The 21,588-nt window shown below is 42.1% G+C and overlaps 1 protein-coding gene across 1 annotated transcript in view; it reads right to left on the minus strand.

The window, feature by feature from the left end:
- The window catches only part of LOC121871295 (complement receptor type 1-like), a 55,713-nt gene extending 39,816 nt beyond the window's left edge, over positions 1–15,897 (minus strand). The window contains exons 1-7 of the mRNA XM_042373514.1: positions 15,580–15,897; positions 10,238–10,298; positions 2,973–3,099; positions 1,957–2,126; positions 1,640–1,710; positions 1,260–1,447; positions 895–979 (exon numbers count right to left, since the gene is read on the minus strand). Of these exons, the coding sequence (XP_042229448.1) occupies positions 895–979; positions 1,260–1,447; positions 1,640–1,710; positions 1,957–2,126; positions 2,973–3,099; positions 10,238–10,298; positions 15,580–15,692 (815 nt within the window). The 5' untranslated portion in view covers positions 15,693–15,897. The remainder of the gene's footprint in view (positions 1–894; positions 980–1,259; positions 1,448–1,639; positions 1,711–1,956; positions 2,127–2,972; positions 3,100–10,237; positions 10,299–15,579) is intronic.
- Between the last annotated feature and the right edge of the window lie 5,691 nt (positions 15,898–21,588).

Genomic DNA, 21,588 nt, shown 5'->3' on the forward strand with positions numbered 1-21,588 from the left:
ACTCATGTGTAAGTTATAATGCAGGTAGTGACTCATGTGTAGGTTATAATACAGGTAGTGACTCATGTGGAGATTATATTACAGGTAGTGACTCGTGTGTAGGTTATTTTACAGGTAGTTACTCATGTGTAGGTTATAACACCGGTAGTGACTCATGTGTAGGTTATAATACTACAGCTAGTGACTCATGTGTAGGTTATAATACAGGTAGTGGCTTATGTGCAGGTTATAATACAGGTAGTTACTCATGTGTAGGTATAATAAAGGTAATGTCTCATATGTAGTTTATAATACAGGTAGTGACTTATGTGTAGGTTATTTTACAGGTAGTGACTCGTGTGTAGGTTATAATACTACAGGTAGTGACTCATGTGTATGTTATAATACAGGTAGTGACTCATGTGTAGGTTATATTTCAGGTAGTGACTCATGTGTAGGTTATAATACAGGTAGTGACTCATGTGTAGGTTATATTTCAGGTAGTGACTCATGTGTAGGTTATAATACAGGTCGTGACTCATGTGTAAGTTATAATACAGGTAGTGACTCATGCATAGGTCATAATACAGGTAGTGACTCATGTGTAGGTTATAATACAGGTAGTTACTCATGTGTAAGTAATAATACAGGTATTGACTCATGTGTAGGTTATAATACAGGCAGTGAATCATGTTTAGGTTATATTACAGGTAGTGTCTCATGTGTAGGTTATAATGCAGGTTGTGACTCATGTGTAGGTTATAATACAGGTTGTGGCTCATATGTAGGTTATAATACAGGTAGCAACTCCTGTGTAAGTTATGATACAGGTAGTGACTCATGTGTATGTTATAAATACAGGTACCTACTCATGTGTAGGTTATAATACAGGTAGTGACTCATTTAGCGACTCACCTGTAAACGATGAATGCTCCAGGCTTGGTGCTGTTGTCCCAGTCCATCCACATGTTGTCACCAGCGACTGGAGGGTCCTCACAACCTGTGACAAAACACACACACACACACCTGTCTTATTTCGCTACTAACTATCTGTAGACTTCAAACACACACACACACACACCAGTCTTCATTTCCATACTATATAAAATAACACAAATGTAATGCAACAAGTATTTACGTATAAAAGTCTCGCTGAAACTCGTATTTGAAAAGTATGTTAAGAATTAGGTTAAAAGTCTCTGTAGATTGTAAAAGAGATGGAATTAAAGACCAAATTTAATTGTCCCTGAAAATCGTATACTAGAGTAATAACCACGTACTGATAGGTCCTGGGTGTTGGCAAACTACGTGGGTGAAATTGTTTCTTGTGAGGGGGAAGGAAGTGAGGAAGTAAGGGCTTTCAGGAGACACAGGCACCGAGAGAGCGTAGTACGGGTCTGGGCCTGTTGCTTTATCCGTTACCTCAGCTAATGGGTTGTACAGACCTCCCTGTGTCCAGTCCCCTCTCCTGTATAATAAATAACAAGACATATGCTGTACCGACTTCAGAGAGGAGTACAGAAAATACAGTACGTCATGAGATAATATTTATATGTTATGCAGAAACTCTCTCTCTGTCTCTCTCGTGTACTCTAGTCAAGCTCTCACTAATTAATTTAATTTTTCTCTGGAGTACTCAAACTTTCACTAGAGTACTCACACGTTGTTGAGCGCCATGACGGCATCTGCTTGAGCACTTAGTACAGCGGAATGAGTTTCCCCAACCTCTTCCTGAAGACACAGATATATAACTTTGATATTTAGAATGAACAATAAAATTTAACATTAACACTTAGAAAAACAGCAACAGTTAACGATAACACTTAAGAACAATGTCATTTAAATTTAACACTTCGAAAAAAAAACAATAGACTCTAATAACATTAAACATCAACAATAGCCTCAAACAAAAACACTCACTCTGGAGGTCAAGAACTACAGGTACTCATAGTGCAGGATCAGAATTTAAATACTTACTCTAAGTCTTCTAGCCAACTTCTGCAAGACACGCTCGTACTCAGGGAAGGCCAAGCTACTGTTTACACTGTCACACGCTGCTAAGGCTTCTTCAACACCACCACCTCCACTGATTTCCACGATCTTGAAACATCCTCCCGTCATTAAGAAGAACGTTGGAGGACAGGCGCCTGTAAGAGACGGAGCATCTGAGTCTACTGACATTTTTACATTATGTGGTAAATGATTTCATGGGAACACTAAATTATTTGTTCATGAGTGCAACTTATGGTAAACACCTTGAATAGTAACAGGCTGTGAGTATCTTTAGGGTTCAGCTTTCATCTTAAATTCTTAACTGCAATTTCTACATCGTGACGTTAAATAAGATCGGGAAGTTAACGTTATCTAATAGTGAGATAAGAGCAGCAGCCTTGGTATCACTGCTGTGGTAAGAGTTCATCTAGTCTGTGGAAGCATTTATATTCTATCCTAGGTTGTGGCACACCATTTGTGATATTGTACTGTAGATAATATAGCACTGACTATGATAGGTGGTGTGGCACTGACTGTAATAGATGGTGTGGCATTGACTGTGATAGATGGTGTGGCACTCACTGTGACAGATGGTGTGGCACTAACTGGGATGTAAGGGTGTGGCACTGCATATGATAGATGAGGTGATAAAGGCTGTTATAGACGGTCTGGCACTGACAAAGGTAAGTGGGTGGTGACACTGATCAGAACTGATATGTGACAGTGACCAAAGTAACTTAATGACATAAATTACAACAGGTAAGTGACACTGACAAAGGTTAATAAGTACCACTACTGACAGGTATATGACACTGACCAAGCTAGCTGAGTAACACTAATTAGAACAGGTGAGTGGCACTGATCAAGCTAGCTCAGTAAAACTAATTAAAAAAGGTGAGTGGCACTAATTAATCTAACTGAGTAACACTAATTAGAACAGGTGAGTGGCACTAATCAAGCTAGCTGAGTAACACTAATTAGAACGGGTGAGTGGCACTGACCAGGGTACATACAGACGTGTTGGGTGGAAGGGTCCTCACAGCTCTGGTATTTATACACAACCTGGAAATCACTGGTCACTGGATTCGTAGTCTTGGCCACAACAAGGCACTCGGCTCCTGGTTCTTCCTGGTGGTGGCAATACTTAAGGTTAGTCACTTAGACATGGAGTTAGTCACTTATACTTGGGGTTAGTTACTTATACTTAAGGTTAGTCACTTATACTTGGGGTTAGTTACTTATACTTTGGGTTAGGTACTTACATTTGGGATCAGTTACCTATACTTGGGGTTAGTTACATATATTTGGGGTTAGTTACTTATATTTGGGGTTAGATACTTATATTTGGGATCAGTCACTTATACTTAGGGTTAGTTACTTATACTTGGGGCTAGTTACTAGAATACTTGGCGTTAGTTACTGATACTTGGGGTTAGTGACTTATACTTAGCGTTAGTTACTGATACTTGGGGCTAGTTACTTATACTTGGGGTTAGTTACTTATACTTGGGGTTAGTTACTTATACTTGGAGTTAGTTACTTACACTTAGCGTTAGTTACTGATACTTGGGGCTAGTTACTTATACTTGGGGTTAGTTACTTATACTTAGGGTTAGTTACTTATACTTGGGGTTAGTTACTTACACTTAGCGTTAGTTACTGATACTTGGGGTTAGTTACTTATACTTGTGGTTAGTTACTTACACTTAGTTACTTACACTTTGCGTTAGTTACTGATACTTGGGGTTAGTTACTTATACGTGGGGTTAGTTACTTACACTTAGCGTTAGTTACTTATACTTGGGGTTCGTTACTTATACTTTGGTTAGTTTCTTATACTTTGGTTAGTTACTTATACTTGGAATTAGTCACTTATACTTTGGTTAATTACTTATACTTGTGGTTAGTTACTTGTACTTGAGATTAGTTACTTATACTTTGGGTTAGTTACTTATATTTGGGGTTAGTCACTTATACTCGGGGTTAGTTACTTATTCTTGGGGTTAGTTACTTATACTTGGGGTTAGTTACTTATACTTGGGGTTAGTTGCTGATACTTGGGGTTAGTTACTTATACTTGGGGTTAGTTTGCGTTACTTATACTTGGGGTTAGTTACTTATACTTGGGGTTAGTTACTTATACTTGGGGTTAGTTACTTATACTTGGGGTTAGTTACTTATACTTGGGGTTAGTTACTTATACTTGGGGTTAGTTACTTATACTTGGGGTTAGTTACTTATATTTGGGATCAGTTACTTATACTTGGGGTTAGTTACTTATATTTGTGGCTAGTTACTCGTACTTGGGGTTAGTTACTTATACTTGGGGTTAGTTACTCATACTTGGGTTTAGTTACTTATATTTGTGATTAATTACTTATACTTTGGGTCAGTCACTTATGCTTGGGGTTAGTCACTTATACTTGGGGTTAGTCACTTATACTTGGGGTTAGTTACTTATACTTGGGGTTAGTTGCTTATATATGTGGTTAGTTACTCATACTTAGCGTTAGTTACTTATACTTGGGTTAGTCACTTATACTTGGGTTAGTTACTGATACTTGGGGTTAGTCACTTATACTTGGGTTAGTCACTTATACTTGGGTTAGTTACTGATTCTTGGGGTTAGTTACTTATGCTTGGGGTTACTCACTTATACTTGGGTTAGTTACTGATACTTGGGGTTAGTCACTTTTACTTGGGTTAGTTCGTTCATTACTCACGTAATGGTTTATGACCGACAGTACAGGACAACCAAGCGCTTTATTTTATTGGTGGTTTTCTTATATGGATGTATATTTTACTTGTGTGTGTGTGTGTGTGTGTGTTGCTCACATAACTGCGAGGGTTTATGCTTTCCCCTCCCTGGCTGGCATCGTAACGACCCCTACCCTATCGTATTTAAAAAATATATATATTTCATTTTGTATGCGATAATATTAACGGAAATATTGCCATTTGGTAATTTTGTCACTGAACGGAACACGGGACACCGTGGTGAGATTCCCCGCGCCGCTTCCCCCTTCCCCTCTATACAGTATGGCAGTTTGTGTTAACTCCTGCACGCATCAATTGGAGTACCGTCCTCATAATCTAAGGGTTGGCGACCACAGTTCTCAACGCTAAACTTTCTCGGGCTGTTTTTATTAATCATCTAAGGTTTTGCATCACTCTGGGGATCCAATTTTTAATTTAATTCATCCATCCTAGTCTCACCCTTCCCCTGGCCCTCCAGGGGAAGGGTGTGGTTTACAGGACAGGAAACAGCGAGTAAGCATTAACGGCACTAAATCCGATTGGAGTAACGTCACTAGTGGAGTACCCCAAGTCTCAGTACTTGGACCATTATTATTTATTATATACATAAACGACATAGATAACGGCGTAGACACCAACAGAGTATATTTGCTGATGACACTAAAATAGGAAGATCTTAACCAATTTTTCGAATGGTCTGAAGAATGGCAGATGAAATTCGATGTGGACAAATGTAAAGTACAGTACTTAGTCTAGGAGATGTAAACAGAGAAACCAGATACCAGATGAACAACGATGTTATAGAGAAATCCGAATATGAGAAAGATTTAGGAGTAATGATAAGTAGGGATCTTAAAGCCAGTAAACAATGTGTATTTCTTTGAAACAAGGCTAACAAAGTACTTGGGTTAGTTACAAGATTAGCGAGGTCATCCAAAAACTATATCTTGCGCTTGTGAGACCTCACTTGGATTACGCAGTTCAATTCTGGTCACCGTACTAAGGAATAGATATAGAATCCATAGAGAAAATTCAGAGGAGAATGAGACTAATCCCGAGCATTAGGAACCTTCAGTACAGAGACAGGTTAAAGCATCTTAATTTGCACTCCCTCGAGAGACGTAGAGTGAGGGGCGATATGATCGAGGTGTATAAATGGAAGTCAGGGTTAAACAAAGGTGATATAACAAGGGTACTCAAACTATCCAACCAGGAGCGAACTCGTAACAATGGTTTTAAATTAGACAAATTTAGATATAGGCGCGAGATAGGTAAACATTAGTTTGAAAATAGAGTAGTGGATAAGTGTGACAAGTTAGCAAACATCATTATTAACTCGAATACGCTGGATAGCTTCAAACATAGGTTGGATGGATATATGAGCGATAGGGGTTGGGTGTAAATGGGACTGCCTAGTATGGGCCAATAGGACCGCTGCAGTTTCCTCCATTCATAAGTTCTTACGTTATTAGGTAAGAAATTTTTATTCCCGTTATGTTTCTGACCTTATGGTAACTATTATTTTTGGGGGGCTCTTTCTTTATGAGCAATTGTGTGCGCATGTAACAAAAAATAAAAATAAATAAAATTACATATATCTACCAGACATTACAAGTTGAAAAATAACAATAAAGCAAATCGCAGCTTGGCCTGGCAGGAGGGTTGGGGGGAGGGGGGGACCCATACCACCCTCCCACCCCTTACCCTCCCACGATTCGCACATAACTCCTGAGAATGTAAGAAATTTTTATTTTGTATTTATGTTTTTTACCTTATATTTTGTTTTTACACATTTTGCATGAAAGATAGTGTGTGCATGTAACAATAAAAAATTAAGAAAATTATGTATGTCTACATACTGTATGTCTGTACAGTCGCGGTCAAAAGTAGTAATACACTCCACCATATCACCCCAGTGCCTTGGCCGGTCCTTTCTGCACAGTAAGTCACTCTGGGTGGTGAAGGAGAAATGGTCGTTCTGGGGGAGGGCCGTTTGATCAGGGGGGTGAGGGGGAGGGTGGTATGAACATAAGAACATAAGAAAATAAGGAGTCTGCAATAGGCCAGTTGGCCTGTGCATGGCAGCTCCTGTCGAGAGTTACTACCACTCTCTATCATCCATGAATCTATCTAGCCTCCCTTTGAAACTTTCCAGAGTTCCCGCACTTACTACAAAGTTGCTAAGCTTGTTCCACTCGTCCACCACCCTATTTGTGAACCAGTTTCTTCCTATCTCCCTCCTAAACCTAAACTTATCCAACTTGAATCCGTTGCTCCGAGTCCTATCCTGCTCGGATATTATAAGAACTTTATCTATATCCCCTTTATTGATTCATTTCACCCATTTAAATACTTCTATCATATCTCTCCGCACTCTTCGTCTTTCTAGGGAATGCAAGTTAAGTTTCTTTAACCAATCCTGATACGGAAGGTTTTTAAGTCCTGGAATCATTTTTGTCATTCTTCGCTTCACCGACTCTAGTGAATTTATATCCATTCTATAATAGGGGCACCAGAACTGGACCGCATAATCGAGGTGCGGCCTGACTAGCGCAAGATATAGTTGCAATAAGACCTCTGCACTCTTGTTACTTACACTTCTAGATATAAAACCCAATACTCTGTTTGCCTTATTTCGAACATTAACGCACTGTTTTCTAGGCCGTAAATCCGGGGTTACAAGTACCCCAAGGTCTCTTTCACAAGTCGACTTCTCTAGGTTGATGTTGTTAAGGCTGTATACATTATAAGTATTTGTTCTTCTAATATTAAGTATGCTGCACTTGCTGGTGTTGAATTTCATTTGCCATTTTTCAGACCACCCCTGCAGTTTATTTAGATCCTCCTGTAATGCATTTGCATCCTGCCCTGAATTAATTTGCCGCCCTACTTTGGTGTCATCCGCAAACTTGCTTATGTCACTGCTGATCCCAGTATCTAAATCGTTTATGTAGATTATGAACAAGAGTGGGCCTAGTACTGACCCCTGGGGAACCCCACTAGTTACACGGCCCCACTCAGATTTAACACCATCTACGCTGACCCTCTGCGTTCTATCGGTGAGCCATGATTTTATCCAATTTAAAACTTTCCCCTCGATACCATGAGCCTTAATTTTTCTCAGAAGCCTCTGATGCGGTACTCTGACAAATGCTTTGCTAAAGTCTAAGTAAATAACATCGTAATTTTCGTCATTATCTACTACCTCGAAGACTTTCCTAAAAAACGTTAGCAGATTTGTTAGACAAGATTTTCCCTTTGTAAACCCATGTTGAGAGTCGTAGATTAATTTGCTTTTCTCTAGATGCGATCGGATGCTATCTGCTATAATTGATTCAAGAAATTTCCCCACTACTGACATCAAACTGATCCGCCGGTAATTTGACGCTGATGCTCTGTCTCCCTTTTTGAATATGGGTACTACATTTGCCTGTTTCCACAAGTCTGGCACAACTCCAGTGTCTAATGATTTTGTAAATAAGTTTACGAGGAGTCCGCTAATCTGTTCCCTACACTCTTTCAAGACTCGAGGGAAAATTTCATCCGGCCCTGGGGATTTTGTTTTCTTTAGTTTATTTATCTTCTTAAGAACATCCTCTTTTCTGATAGTGATATTCTTTAATTTCTCTTCTTCCTTTCCCTTAAATATCAGTTCCACCTTTGGAATTTCATCACAAATTTCTTCTATGAAAACTGATAAGAAGTAGCTGTTCAATGCTTTGCTTATTTCTTCACTGCCATTTATCACTTCTCCCCTCCCTGACTTTAAAGTCCCAACTTTGTCCTTGACCTTTGTCCTATATACCTGGGAAAATCCCTTGGGATTCGCCTTGGATTCTCTTGCTATTTTGATTTCATAGTCTCTCTTTGCTTTCCTTACATTTTTCTTAACATTCCTAGATAGTTCATTATACCTGTTTCTGAGCTGCTCCTCCCCTCCCTTTAATTTCTTATATATTCCTTTCTTTATTCCTATGTCATGTTTAAGTTTTCTGGTCATCCACCTTGGCTCATTCTTATTTGACCTAATTTTTATGTATGGTATATTTTGTTCTTGTGCTTTATGTAGTATACTAGTGAATATATTATAGTCATGATCAATTGTTGTGTCATCTATGACCTCACCCCTTCCTACTGGGGACTGACGTGACTGTTCCCAGGTGGCCTCACCTAGGTACCTTCTTAACCCCTGATAATCCGCCAACCGAAAGTTTGGGACTCTGACCATATTGTCATTGTTTTTCGTTTCCCAATTTAGGGTGAACCTGATTTCTCTGTGATCACTGCTACCTAGTTCTTCCCCTATTGTGTTATCTCTAATAATATTTTCTGTATTTATTAATACTAGGTCTAATATATTGTCACCTCTAGTAGGTTCTGTAATTAGTTGTTTCAAAAAATTGTCGTGTACTCCGTCTAGGAAGTCTTCAGATTCATAGTTACCTACAATGTTGTGCCAGTCAATATTTCTAAAGTTGAAATCCCCCATAATGCATAGGTTGTTATATTTTGCTGCCCTACTCATTTCCTGCCATATGGGCTGAGCTGCTTCTTTGCCAAGACTTGGGGGCCTGTAAATCACTCCCATAATTAGTTTTTCTCTTCCTTCCGTGATTTCTACCCACACAGACTCGGTTCCTATTTCACCCTTTATTAAATTATTAATACAACATTTTAATGTATCATTGACGAAGAGTGCGACCCTTCCTACCTTCCCTGTCTTTGTGAAAAAGGTTGTACCCTTCTATGTGGTGCTCCGTTGTTTCCCTTTTCCCGTGTGATTTTATCAAGATATGTATATATATATATATATATATATATATATATATATATATATATATATATATATATATATATATATATATATATATATATATATATATATATTTCATAATAAAGCACATGGACTTCTACATATAATCAACAATATATATATATATATATATATATATATATATATATATATATATATATATATATATATATATATATCGATAAAATCACACGGGAAAAGGAAACAACGGAGCACCTTGCTTTCCTTTTCCTAAAGATTTTATCCGTTATTTTATCCACGTTTTCATTGTGGATCTACATGAAATATATATATATATATATATATATATATATATATATATATATATATATATATATATATATATATATATATATATATATATATATATATATATATATATATTTATTTATTTATTTATTTATTTACTTCTCAACATCTGAACAAGTAGATGAAGAAAATAAAATTAGTATTCCCTATTGGGCAGGCCTTTTACCCTCTCTCAAATGAACAAACCACTCTCGAGCGGGGTCATAACCCCCAGTTTGGGAACTAATGTTTTATATCGGTTACCTTGTGAGTATGTATGTATGTATGTATGTATGTATGTATGTATGTATGTATGTGTATTACAACCACGTCAAGATGTGTCACAAATACACCATAGTACCCATACCATGGCATAATCTATATATAAAAACAGGTTCATGAACTTACCGCACATACCGAGCCGGGGTCACAGGTGGCATCAGGAATGATTGGAGTCGGCCAGGATGTGCTGCAGAAGGCGGTGTAGGTGGTGGTAACAAGTGTGTGAGTGTGTTAGTACTCATTCTTAATAGCTCAGTCTTAAACTAAATTTACATATGACTACTAAACATCTTATTATCAAGTCAGAATTAACTTTTCCTTCGTCCATTACTGAACAATCTTTTAAAAGTGTAGTGGACGATGGTTTAAACACAGTCAGGTATACACAGTCAGATATACACAATCAGGTTTATACAGTTAGGTATACACAGTCAAGTATACACAATCAGGTTTATACAGCCAGGTATTCAGTCAGGCATACTACTACTACTACTTTCCTGTCAATCGGAATCGAGTATGGCGATCATCCAGCTATAATACAATGATATGAGTTATTAGGGATGTCAACTTGGTTGGTGAGTTTTGAGGAGACTAAAGAGGCTGATACGGGACCGGCAGGGTCAATCACAGATGTTGCACATGTGGTGGGCTACATCTACAAGCGGCGGCAGCATCTTTCCTGCGTTGATGCTTGTCTGCCTCGTTATACAGTCGGGATAACTCGAAAGTATTGACACCTTCGTGTGTGGTGAGCCTCCAAGCGTTACGGTGTGAAGTAGTTGACTCTCAGGTGAGGGGGTCGATTTGGCACTTTTCAGGCTTGTCTTAAGATTATCCTTATACCTTTTTTGAGATGCCCGCAAGCGTTACGTTTGCTATTCGTTAGGTGACTGTAAAGTAGCTGCTTTGGCAGTCTATTGTCGTCCATGCGGGTAATATGGCTGGTCCAACATAGTTCATAGTTGTTCATGGATACTGGTCGCCTCGATGCTTCTACAGTTGGTGTCAGCAAGAATACTGGCATTTGTTCTCTCGTCTGCCAAGCGAACTCCGAGGATGGAACGTAGACTACATTGGTGAAAGTTTTCAAGTGCCTTGATGTGCCTTCTGTATGTGACCCATGTCTCGCTGCCATATTGCAGGGTTGGGAGGACCACTGCTCGATAGTGTAACTTTGTAGACAATTTCAGCTCCCTACAGCTGAAGACATGGTTTTGGAATTTGCCAAAGTCTTGAGATGCACATCTGATCCGATGCTGAATCTCTTCATCGATGTCCGCGGAGGTGGACAGGTGGGAATCGAGATACCGAAAGTGGGTAACATTAGAGAGAGTAGTACTGTTAAGCTGGGACAGGCTGAAAGAGAATTTAAGTCTTACGTACATTCACCTCCAGGCCGAAATGTGCATCTGCGTAAGTGTTCAGGATCTCCTGTAGGTCCCGTTCAGTGTGGGCTACAAGGGTGAGGTAGTCTGCATACTGAAGCTCAGTAATAGAAGCTGCTAACACATTTGTTCCTGCCTGGAGTCGTCTTATGTTGAAAAGACCCTTTATCCGGTACCCGATGTCCACCCCGCCGGCTAAAGTGGTGCTGGCACGAGTAAGGAAGGCAGCCAAGAAAATGGAAAAGTGAGTTGGTGCTAGTACACACCCTTCCTTAACCCCCGCTTGGATAGGGAAGAACTCAGACTGGATGCCATTGTGCAGGACACTACCATTCCTACCATCATGAAGTTGCCTCACAATGGCGATGAATTTTGGTGGGCAGCCAAAACGGCTGAGGATCCACCAGAGGGCTTCCCTGTTGACCGAGTCGAAGGCCTTGGTTAGGTCGATGAAAGCCATGTACAGGTCACACGCTTTTCTCTACACTTTTCCTGTATCTGACGGGAAGCAAAGATCATGTCAGTGGTGCCACGTGATGTTCTAAAGCTACATTGAAATTTTGCGAGGAGTTTATCCGCCTCAGGATGAGGTCTGTTTAGGAGAACTCGGGCGATAATTTTGCCAGCTAAGGACAGCAGCGTGATCCCGCGGTAGTTGCCACAGAGTGACCGGTCAATCTTGTTCTTGTAAATATTGACAATGGAGGCGTCTTTAAGAGCTTGGGGGATATCCTCCTTTTCCCATACATTCTCCAGGAGAGAGTGGAAACGGCTGGTAAGCAAGGGTCCTCCTGCTTTATAGACCTCGGCTGGGACTCCATCAGGCCCTAGAGCTTTGTTATTTTTCATTTGTTTGGTGGCAGTAGCTACCTCATCCAGGGATGGAGTATAGCTGAGGAGGGTCAGATCTGCATGCTGAGGGACCTGCTGGGTAGTCAGGACATCCACATCCGTGTTTCGGTTTTGCAATGAATGGTAGTTTTCTTTCCAGCGCTGAAGGAGGCCTTCATCGTCTTTAATTATGGAGTTACAGTCGGATGAGCAGAGTGGGGCTGCGCCACGAGTGATTCGCCCAAAAAATGTTTTAGTTGAATTGAAAAAATCGGGCATCTTGTGCTGATCAGCAATTTTTTTATGTTTCACATTCGTTATTTTTAAACCAGTCGTTCTTTAGATTAAGAAATTCCCGGTGGACCGCCACTTTCTTCTTGCGAAAGGTATCAGCTTTGGTCCGACAATGAGGGTTGTTCTGCCAGTCAGTTAGAGCAGCACGTTTATCATCAATGATTACATTGATTGCCAGGTCATTTTCATCAAAATAGTCCTGGTGTATTCTTTCGATCTGGCCGAGGATCTCTCTGCATGTTTTTGCCATGACAGTGTCAATAATATCTCATTCGGCACTGGGGTTTGCGTTGTCTGCTATCGGGTTGTTTGTCAGCCCATATTCGAGCTGCTCTCTGAAAGTATGTGCTACCGCTGCATCCACCAGATGATTAGTGTTAAAACGTCTTCTGGAGGCTTACTGCACTCGCCGTTTTGGGGCGACGTGAAGTAAGAGCTTGGCACTGACGAACTGATGATCAGTGTTGCAGTGGTTTGAGCCACGCATGTCACGGGTGATGAGGACATCTCGGCGATCTCTTTGTCTGACAATGATGTAGTCAATGAAATGCCAATGTTTAGATCGTGGGTGTTGCCACAAGGTATTTATGATAGTGAGGTTGTGTGCAGCACACTTGCTGAGGAGGAGTAGGCCTTTGGGATTACACTTGCCTAGTCCATTTCTCCCTATGGTTTCCTGCCAAATGTCAGCATTTCTGCCAGCTCTGGCATTGAAGTCACCAAGGAGCACAACCTTATCTTCTCTGGGGATAGAAGTCAGCACTCTGTCGAGGTCGGCGTAAAAGGCCTCCTTGATGTCATCCTCTGCATCCAATCTTGGAGCATATGCACTGATGAAAAAGGCATGTCGTGAGTGATTTAGTGGGACTCGGAGCGTCATGAGGCGCTTGTTGATCCCAATACGCATTTCAGTTAGCCTGTGTATGATGTGTTGGCAGATGGCAAATCCAACTCCATAAATGTAGTTTCTCTCCCCAACAGGCTTACCCTTCCAGAAGAAGGCATAGCCAGAACCCCATTCTGTGAGTTGACCCTCCTCTGGTAGCCGGGACTCACTAATGGCTACTATGTCGATGTTATATCTAGCCAGCTCTTTTGCCACAAGGGCGGTTCTTCTTTCAGGGCGCTCATTTGTGCCAGTATCCAGAAGGGTCTTGACATTCCATGCAACGACCATAAAAGGTTGTATAGTTTTTTTGGGGGGGTCTGTGATTCTGATTGTGTTTTCGACTGCATAAGGATGACCTTGTTGTGTACGGTTTCCCAGTCAGGTTGTTTTCTTTAGGCAGGCTATGTTTAGGGCACCTTTTCTAGACCCCTCCTCATGTGGGGTGAGCAAAGTTCCTCCTCGAAAGGGCTGCACAGTCGCACAGACAGGCCCGGATTGCACTGCTGCCCAGATCCCAGTGCATAAATGACCATCTTATCTGTGCCTTCCATGTGCAGAGTTATGACTAGAGATTCCTGGCGGTCATCTCTTCCTGTCCCCGTCGCCACTTGTCCGTCGCCAAAGGACTTTTGTGGGTATAGGGGTTTTACTGATGATGATGATGAGTGGTATGATGAACTGGATGATGGCTGCTCATGAGTTCATTTATATGGTGAGGCAGGAGCGCAGGCTGCAGCCACACCTCTTGGCTCTCCCTTTTCCTGGTCAAGTGGTGTAAGTGTTGCAACGACTGGGGAGAGGGAGAGTTGCAATAGACTGCCGATAGATAAATTGTTAGGTTTCGCCTTAGTAGCCTGTCCATCAGGAATTGCCTTCGTCCGCCAGCATATTCGTTGTGTTCCCATGGCGGTCACCTCTTCCGCCGTTTGGATCTTTTTGGGGCTCTGTAAATATGTCTGCCTAATGCGGGGCTCCGCCACAAATTTTCCATTCGAGGTTTACTCCTGTAGCCTTATACCTACCAAGGTTAATCCAAAAGGCAGAGGGCAATGGTTGGTAGGCGTGTCCACATGCCAGTGGGCCTATACACCGTCCCTCTGGAGCCTACTGCTACTCCGAGATCCCCTGCTGGCCTAGCCTGGGCCCACGAGGCACCCAGTTACCGTGTGTTGCTATGAGGAAGCACAGCAGGAGTCTTGATGATGAAGAGCCTGTGTACTGTCAGGGGAAGACTTATGCAAGTTGCTTCCATGTTCACCACGAGGGCTAGCCAGAGGCGGAAGCTGAAAGCGAGAGAAAGCAAGCAGTGGTTGCACCTTAACACTAACATAATGCTGCCACACTAGACGCATTTCTGCACCCTGTTCACGAACAGTCAAGTATACACAGTCAGGTATTATACATAGTCAGGTTTATACAGTTAGGTATGCACATTTAAGTATACACAGTGAGGCTTACACAGTCAGGTTTATACAGTCTGGTATACACAGCTAGATATACACCGTAAGGTTTACAATATCAGATTTATACAGTCAGGTTTAGACAGTCAGATATACATAGTCAGCTATACACGGTCAGGTTTATACACAGTTAGGTTTATAAAATTAGGTTTGCACACAGGTATACATAGTCAGGTATACACAGTCAAGTTTACACAGTCAGATGTACACAGTGAGGCATACGGTCAGGTTTATACAATCACGTTTATACAGAGTTAGGTTAATAAAGTTAGTTTTGCATACAGTCAGGCTTATACACACTCAGTTGTATACACAGTTAGGTTTACACACAGTCGGGCTTACACACAGTTATGTTTACACACTGTCAGGATTACACACAGTCAGGTTTACACACTGTCAGGATTACACACAGTCAGGTCTACAAACAGTTAGGTTTACACAGTCGGGTTTACACAAATCTAAACGAGGGTCTTTCGTGTATTTGATAATTTTTAAGGTGAAAATTTCGAAGTCAATGTTTAGGAACAAGATGAAGATGTTCTCTCTCTCTCTCTCTCTCTCTCTCTCTCTCTCTCTCTCTCTCTCTCTCTCTCAAAAGAATATTATTACCCAGGTACATGATAGGTGTAGTAGTAGGTGTTCGCCTGGGCCAGCCTCATCACATCTGCCGGGTTACGGATGACAGCCAAAGACGATCTGTCATCTATACATCTGAAGGGCATGACAAGGAGCAACTATGACACATGACAAGAGGGAATTGTACCGTATGACTAAAGGCAGCTGTGACACATGCCAAGAGGTAGCTGTGACACATGACAAGAGGTAATTGAACTGTATGACAAGAGGCAGCTGTGACACATGACAAGAGGTATTTGAACTGTATGACAAGAGGCAGCTGTGACACATGACAAGATGTAGCTGTGGCACATGACAAGTGATAATTAATTGAACTGTATGACAAGAGGCAGCTGTGACACATGACGAGATGAACTGTATGACAAGAGGCAGCTGTGACACATGACAAGATGTAACTAAACTGTATGACAAGAGGCAGCTGTGTACATATGACAAGAGGCAGCTGTGACACATGACAAGATGTAACTAAACTGTATGACAAGAGGCAGCTGTGACACATGACAAGAGGCAGCTGTGACACATGACAAGAGGTATTTGAACTGTATGACAAGAGGCAGCTGTGACACATGACAAGATGTAGCTGTGGCACATGACAAGTGATAATTAATTGAACTGTATGACAAGAGGCAGCTGTGACACATGCCAAGAGGCAGCTGTGACACATGACAGGAGGCAGCTGTGACACATGACAGGAGGCAGTTGTGACACATGACAAGAGGCAGGTAGGACACATGAGAAGAGGCAGGTAGGACACATGAGAAGAGGCAGCTGTAACACATGACAGGAGGCAGCTGTGACACATGACAAGAAGCAGTTGTGACACATGACAAGGGGCAGGTAGGACACATGACAGGAGGCAGCTGTGACACATGACAGGAGGCAGTTGTGACACATGACAAGAGGCAGGTAGGACACATGAGAAGAGGCAGGTAGGACACATGAGAAGATGTAACTAAACTGGGTATAAGAGGCAGCTGTGATGGTAGCAGAAGGACATGGCATAAAGGAGGCAGCTGTGATACATGACAAGAGGAGCTAGACACATGACAAGATGTAACTAAACTGTATGACAAGAGGCAGCTGTGACACATGACAGGAGGCATGTGATACATGACAAGGAGTAGCTGTAACACATGACAGGAGGCAGCTGAGACACATGACAAGAGGCAGTTGGACACATGACAAGAGGCAGGACACATGACAGGGAGGCAGCTGTAACACATGACAGGAGGCAGCTGTGACACATGACAAGAAGCAGTTGTGACACATGGACAAGGCAGGTAGGAGCATATGAGAAGAGGTAGGACACATGAGAGAGAGGCAGCTGTAACACATGACAGGGAAGCAGACACACATGACAAGAGGTAGCAGAGGCAGGGGACACATGAGAGAAGAGAAGCAAACACATGACAGGAGGCAGCTGTGACACATGACAAGAAGCAGTTGTGACACATGACAAGGCAGGGAACACATGAGAGGCAGCTGTGACACATGACAGGAGGCAGTTGTGACACATGACAAGAGGCAGGTGGGACACAGAGAGAGAGGCAGGTAGGACACAGAGAAGGAGTGTACGTAAAACATGAGAGGAGCTGTGACACATGACAAGAGGCAGCTAGACATGACAAGAGGCGGTGTGGGACACACATGAGAAGAGGCAGGTAGGACACATGAGAAGAGGTAACACAGACAGGAGTGTACAGACACATGACAAGGCAGCAGACACATGACAAGAGGCAGGTGGGACACATGAGAGAAGAGGCAGGTGGGACACATGAGGAGAGGCAGCCTAACACATGACAAGTAGCTGCACATGACAAGAGAGACAGCTGTAACACATGACAAGAAGCAGCTGTGAAACATGACAAGAGGCAGCTGGACATGACAAGAGACAGCGAAACATGACAAGAGGCAGCTGTGATGACAAGAGGCAGTTAGACACATGATAAGAGGCAGCTGTGACACATGACAAGAGGCAGCTGGACACATGACAAGAGGCAGTTTGACACATGACAAGAGGCAGCTGTAACACATGACAAGAGGCAGCTGTAACACATGACAAGAGGCAGCTACACATGAAAAGAGGCAGCTGGACACATGACACAGGGCTGTGACACATGACAAGAGGCAGCTATGACACATGCCAATTGGCAGCTGAAACACATGACAAGAGGGCAGCTGGGACACTTGACAAGAGGCAGCTGTAACACATGGTAGAGGCAGCTGTGACGCATGACAAGAGTTGTTAGACACATAAAAGAGGCAGCAGCTGTGACACATGACAAGAGGCAGCTGGGACACATGAGAAGAGGCAAACCAGACACATGACAAGAGGCAGGTGTGACACATGACAGGTAACTGTGACACATGAGGAAGAGGCAGCTGTGACACATGACAAGAGGCAGCTGGGACACTTGACAATGGGCAGCTGTAACATCAGTAAGAGGTGCTATGGACGCATGACAAGAGGCAGTTGTGACACATGATAAAAGTGGCTGTGACACATGACAAAGGTAGCTGTGACACATGACAAGAGGCAACTGGGCCACATGACAATAGGCAACTAGGCTCATGACAAGTGGCAGCTGTGGCACAAGACAAGAGGTGCACTGTGGCGACAAGAGGCAGCTGTAACACACAGACAGCAGCTGTGGCACATGACAAGAGGCAGCTGTGACACATGACAAGAGGCAGCTGGGACCAACAAGAGGCAGCTGTGACACATGACAAGAGGCAGCTGTGACACATGACAGGAACCAGACACACATGACAGGGAGGCAGCTGTGACACATGACAAGAAGCAGCTGTGACACATGACAAGAGGCAGCTGTGACATGACAAGAGGCAGCTGTGAAACATGACAAGAATAATTGTGGCGACAAGTGCTTGACATATGAAAAGGAGGCAGCTGGGACATATGACAGGAGGAGCAGACACATGACAAGAGGCAACTGAAGATGACAAGAGGCAGCTGACACAGACAAGAGGCATGGGACATATGACAAGTGGCAGCTGTGACACATGACAAGATGTAGCTGGACACATTACAAGAGGCAGCTGTAACACATGACAAGAGGCAGCTGTGGAACATGACAAGAGGTGGTCTGTGACATTATGACAAGAGGCAGCTGGGACACATGATGAAGAGGCAGCTGTGACACATGACAAGAGGAGCTGTGACATATGACAAGAGGCACAGAAACATGACAGGAGGCAGCTGTGACACATGATGCTTGAAGCTAGACACTGACAAGAGGCAGGGCTGTGACACATGACAAGAGGCAGCTGTGAAACATGACAAGAAATAGTGTGCTGTATGACAAGTGCTCACAAATGAAAAGAGTTGCTAGACACATGACAGGAGTGCAGCTGTGACACATGACAAAACTGTATACATGACAAGAACATGCTGTGACACATGACAAGAGGCACCTGGGACATATGACAAGTGGCAGCTGTGACACACATGACAAGAGATAGCTCTAACACATGCACTGGTGTGTTATGTTGTATACATCAGGACGTTACTATATAAGACGTGTTACATACACTAGTTTACTATACAAGACGTGTTGCTATAAACTAGGCGTTACTATACAAGACGTGTTGCTATACACTAGGCAAGTTACTATACAAGACGGATGTTATACACTAGGCGTTACTATACAAGACGTGTTGCTATACACTGAACGTTACACAAGACGTGTTGCTATACACTAGGCGTTACTATACAAGACGTGTTGCTGTACACTAAGCGTTACTATACAAGAAGTTTGCTATACACTAGGCGTTACTATTAAGACGTGAGTTACACTACTGTAGACGTTAGTATACAGATGTTTTGCTATACCCAGTGTGACTATACAAGACGTGTTGCATACACTAGGCGTTACTTTAAAGGTAGTAGGTATTGGGCGGCTATCAAACAGGAGTACTACCTCCTGGGAAGATATTGGAAGCATAATGTATTTGTCTGCTGGGTACGCCTGCTGCCACATGGATCACGAAATTTGACCAAGTCCCAGGATGCTGATCTGACTTTCTGCTTCATGTACACACAATTGCAGGGGTCTTAATTGTTTCTCTTACTATGACAACACAACATACATATATTGTTTCTCAGTTTTATTATTATTATTATTATTATTATTATTATTATTATTATTATTATTATTATTATTATTATTATTATTATTATTATTATTATTATTATTACTATTATTATTATTAATATTATTATTATTATTATTATTTATTATTATTATATCATATTATTATTATTATTATTATTATTATTATTATTATTATTATTATTGTATTATTATTATTATTATTATTATTATTATTATTATTATTATTAATATTATTATTATTATTAATATTATTATATTCGCCCCCCAGGCCCCGATGTGGAGTCAGTGACCTGTGCTGGGTGGGCTAATCCCAGTAAAAAAGTGGTAGTAACCTTAATCATCTTGATCAAGTTCACATCATATGAAAGAGTGGAGATGGCATTTACAGAAGCAGGTCGAGAGGGTAGAAGGAGGATGGTGAGTGGAAGGATAAAAGAAGAATTCCATAAAACAACGGAGGGAGGAATGAGGAAAAAAGTGGGGGAGAAAGGGAGGAAGTAGAGGTCTAATGAAAGTGGGAGAGAAATGGCCTAGTGATAGAAGGAAACTCACTTCACTGGCATGGCTGTCAAGCCTCAGAGGCAGGCGTTGATTCGAACAAGTAACAGGAAGCCTCGTCCAGGGCCGATGTGTATCCATCTGGACAATATGCTGTGGGGGACGACAATAATGCTGTGTACTGTGGGGATATATAGTAGACTGTGTACTGTGAGGGATATAGTAAGACTGTGTACTGTGGGGGATATAGTTAGACTGTACTGTGAGGATATGTAGAGGCTGTGTACTGTGAGGATATAGTAAGGTGGCTGTGTACTGTGGGGGATATAGTAAGGCTGTGTGCTGTGGGAGATATAGTAAAGCTTGTGTGTACTGTGGGGATATAGTAAGGCTGTGTGCTGTGGGAGATATAGTATGAAGCTGTGTGCTGTGGGGATATGGTAAGACTGTGTGTTGTGGGGGATATAGTAAGGCTGTGTACTGTGGGGGATATAGTGAGGCTGTGTACTGTGGGGGTATGGTAAGGCTGTTTACTGTGGAGGATATAGTAGGTGTGTACTGTGGGGGATATGTGAGCTGTGTACTGTGGGGGATATAAATGGGAGCTGTGTGTACTGTGGGGATATAGTGGGCTGTTATGCTGTGGGGGATATGGTGGACTGTGTGCTGTGGGGGATATAATGAGCTGTGTACTGTGGGGATATAGTAAGGCTGTTTACTGTGGGGATATAGTGGAGAGTGTGTGTACTGTGGGGGTATAGTAGGGCTGTTTACTGTGGGGGATATAGTAAAACGTGTGTGTGGGGGGATATAAATGGGCTGTTGTTACTGTGGGGGATATGGTAGGGCTGTTTACTGGGGGGATATAATGGGCTGTATACTGTGGGGGATATAGTAGGCTGTTGTACTGTGGGGATATAGTGGGCTGTGTGCTGTGGGGATGATTAAGGTTTTGTACTGTGGGGGATATAGTAAGGCTCTGTGTACTGTGGGGGATATAGTAAGGCTGTTTGCTGTGGGGGATATATAATGGCCTGTGTGCTGTGGGGATATGGTAAGACTGTGTACTGTGGGGATATAGTAAATGGCTGTGTACTGTGGGATATAGTGGGCTGTTTACTGTGGGGGATATAATAAGATTGTGTACTGTGGGGATATAGTAAGCTTTTCTGTGGGGGATATGTAAAACTGTGTGTGGGGGATATAGTGGGCTTGTTTACTGTGGGGATATATTAAGGCTGTTTACTGTGGGGGATATAGTAAGGCTGTACTGTGGGGGATATGGTAAGACTGTACTGTGGGGGATATAGTAAGGCTGTGTGCTGTAGGGGATATAGTAAGGCTGTTGTGA

Source organism: Homarus americanus, unplaced genomic scaffold, assembly GCF_018991925.1.
Source record: "Homarus americanus isolate GMGI-L3 unplaced genomic scaffold, GMGI_Hamer_2.0 scaffold45698, whole genome shotgun sequence".
NCBI lineage: Eukaryota > Metazoa > Arthropoda > Malacostraca > Decapoda > Nephropidae > Homarus > Homarus americanus.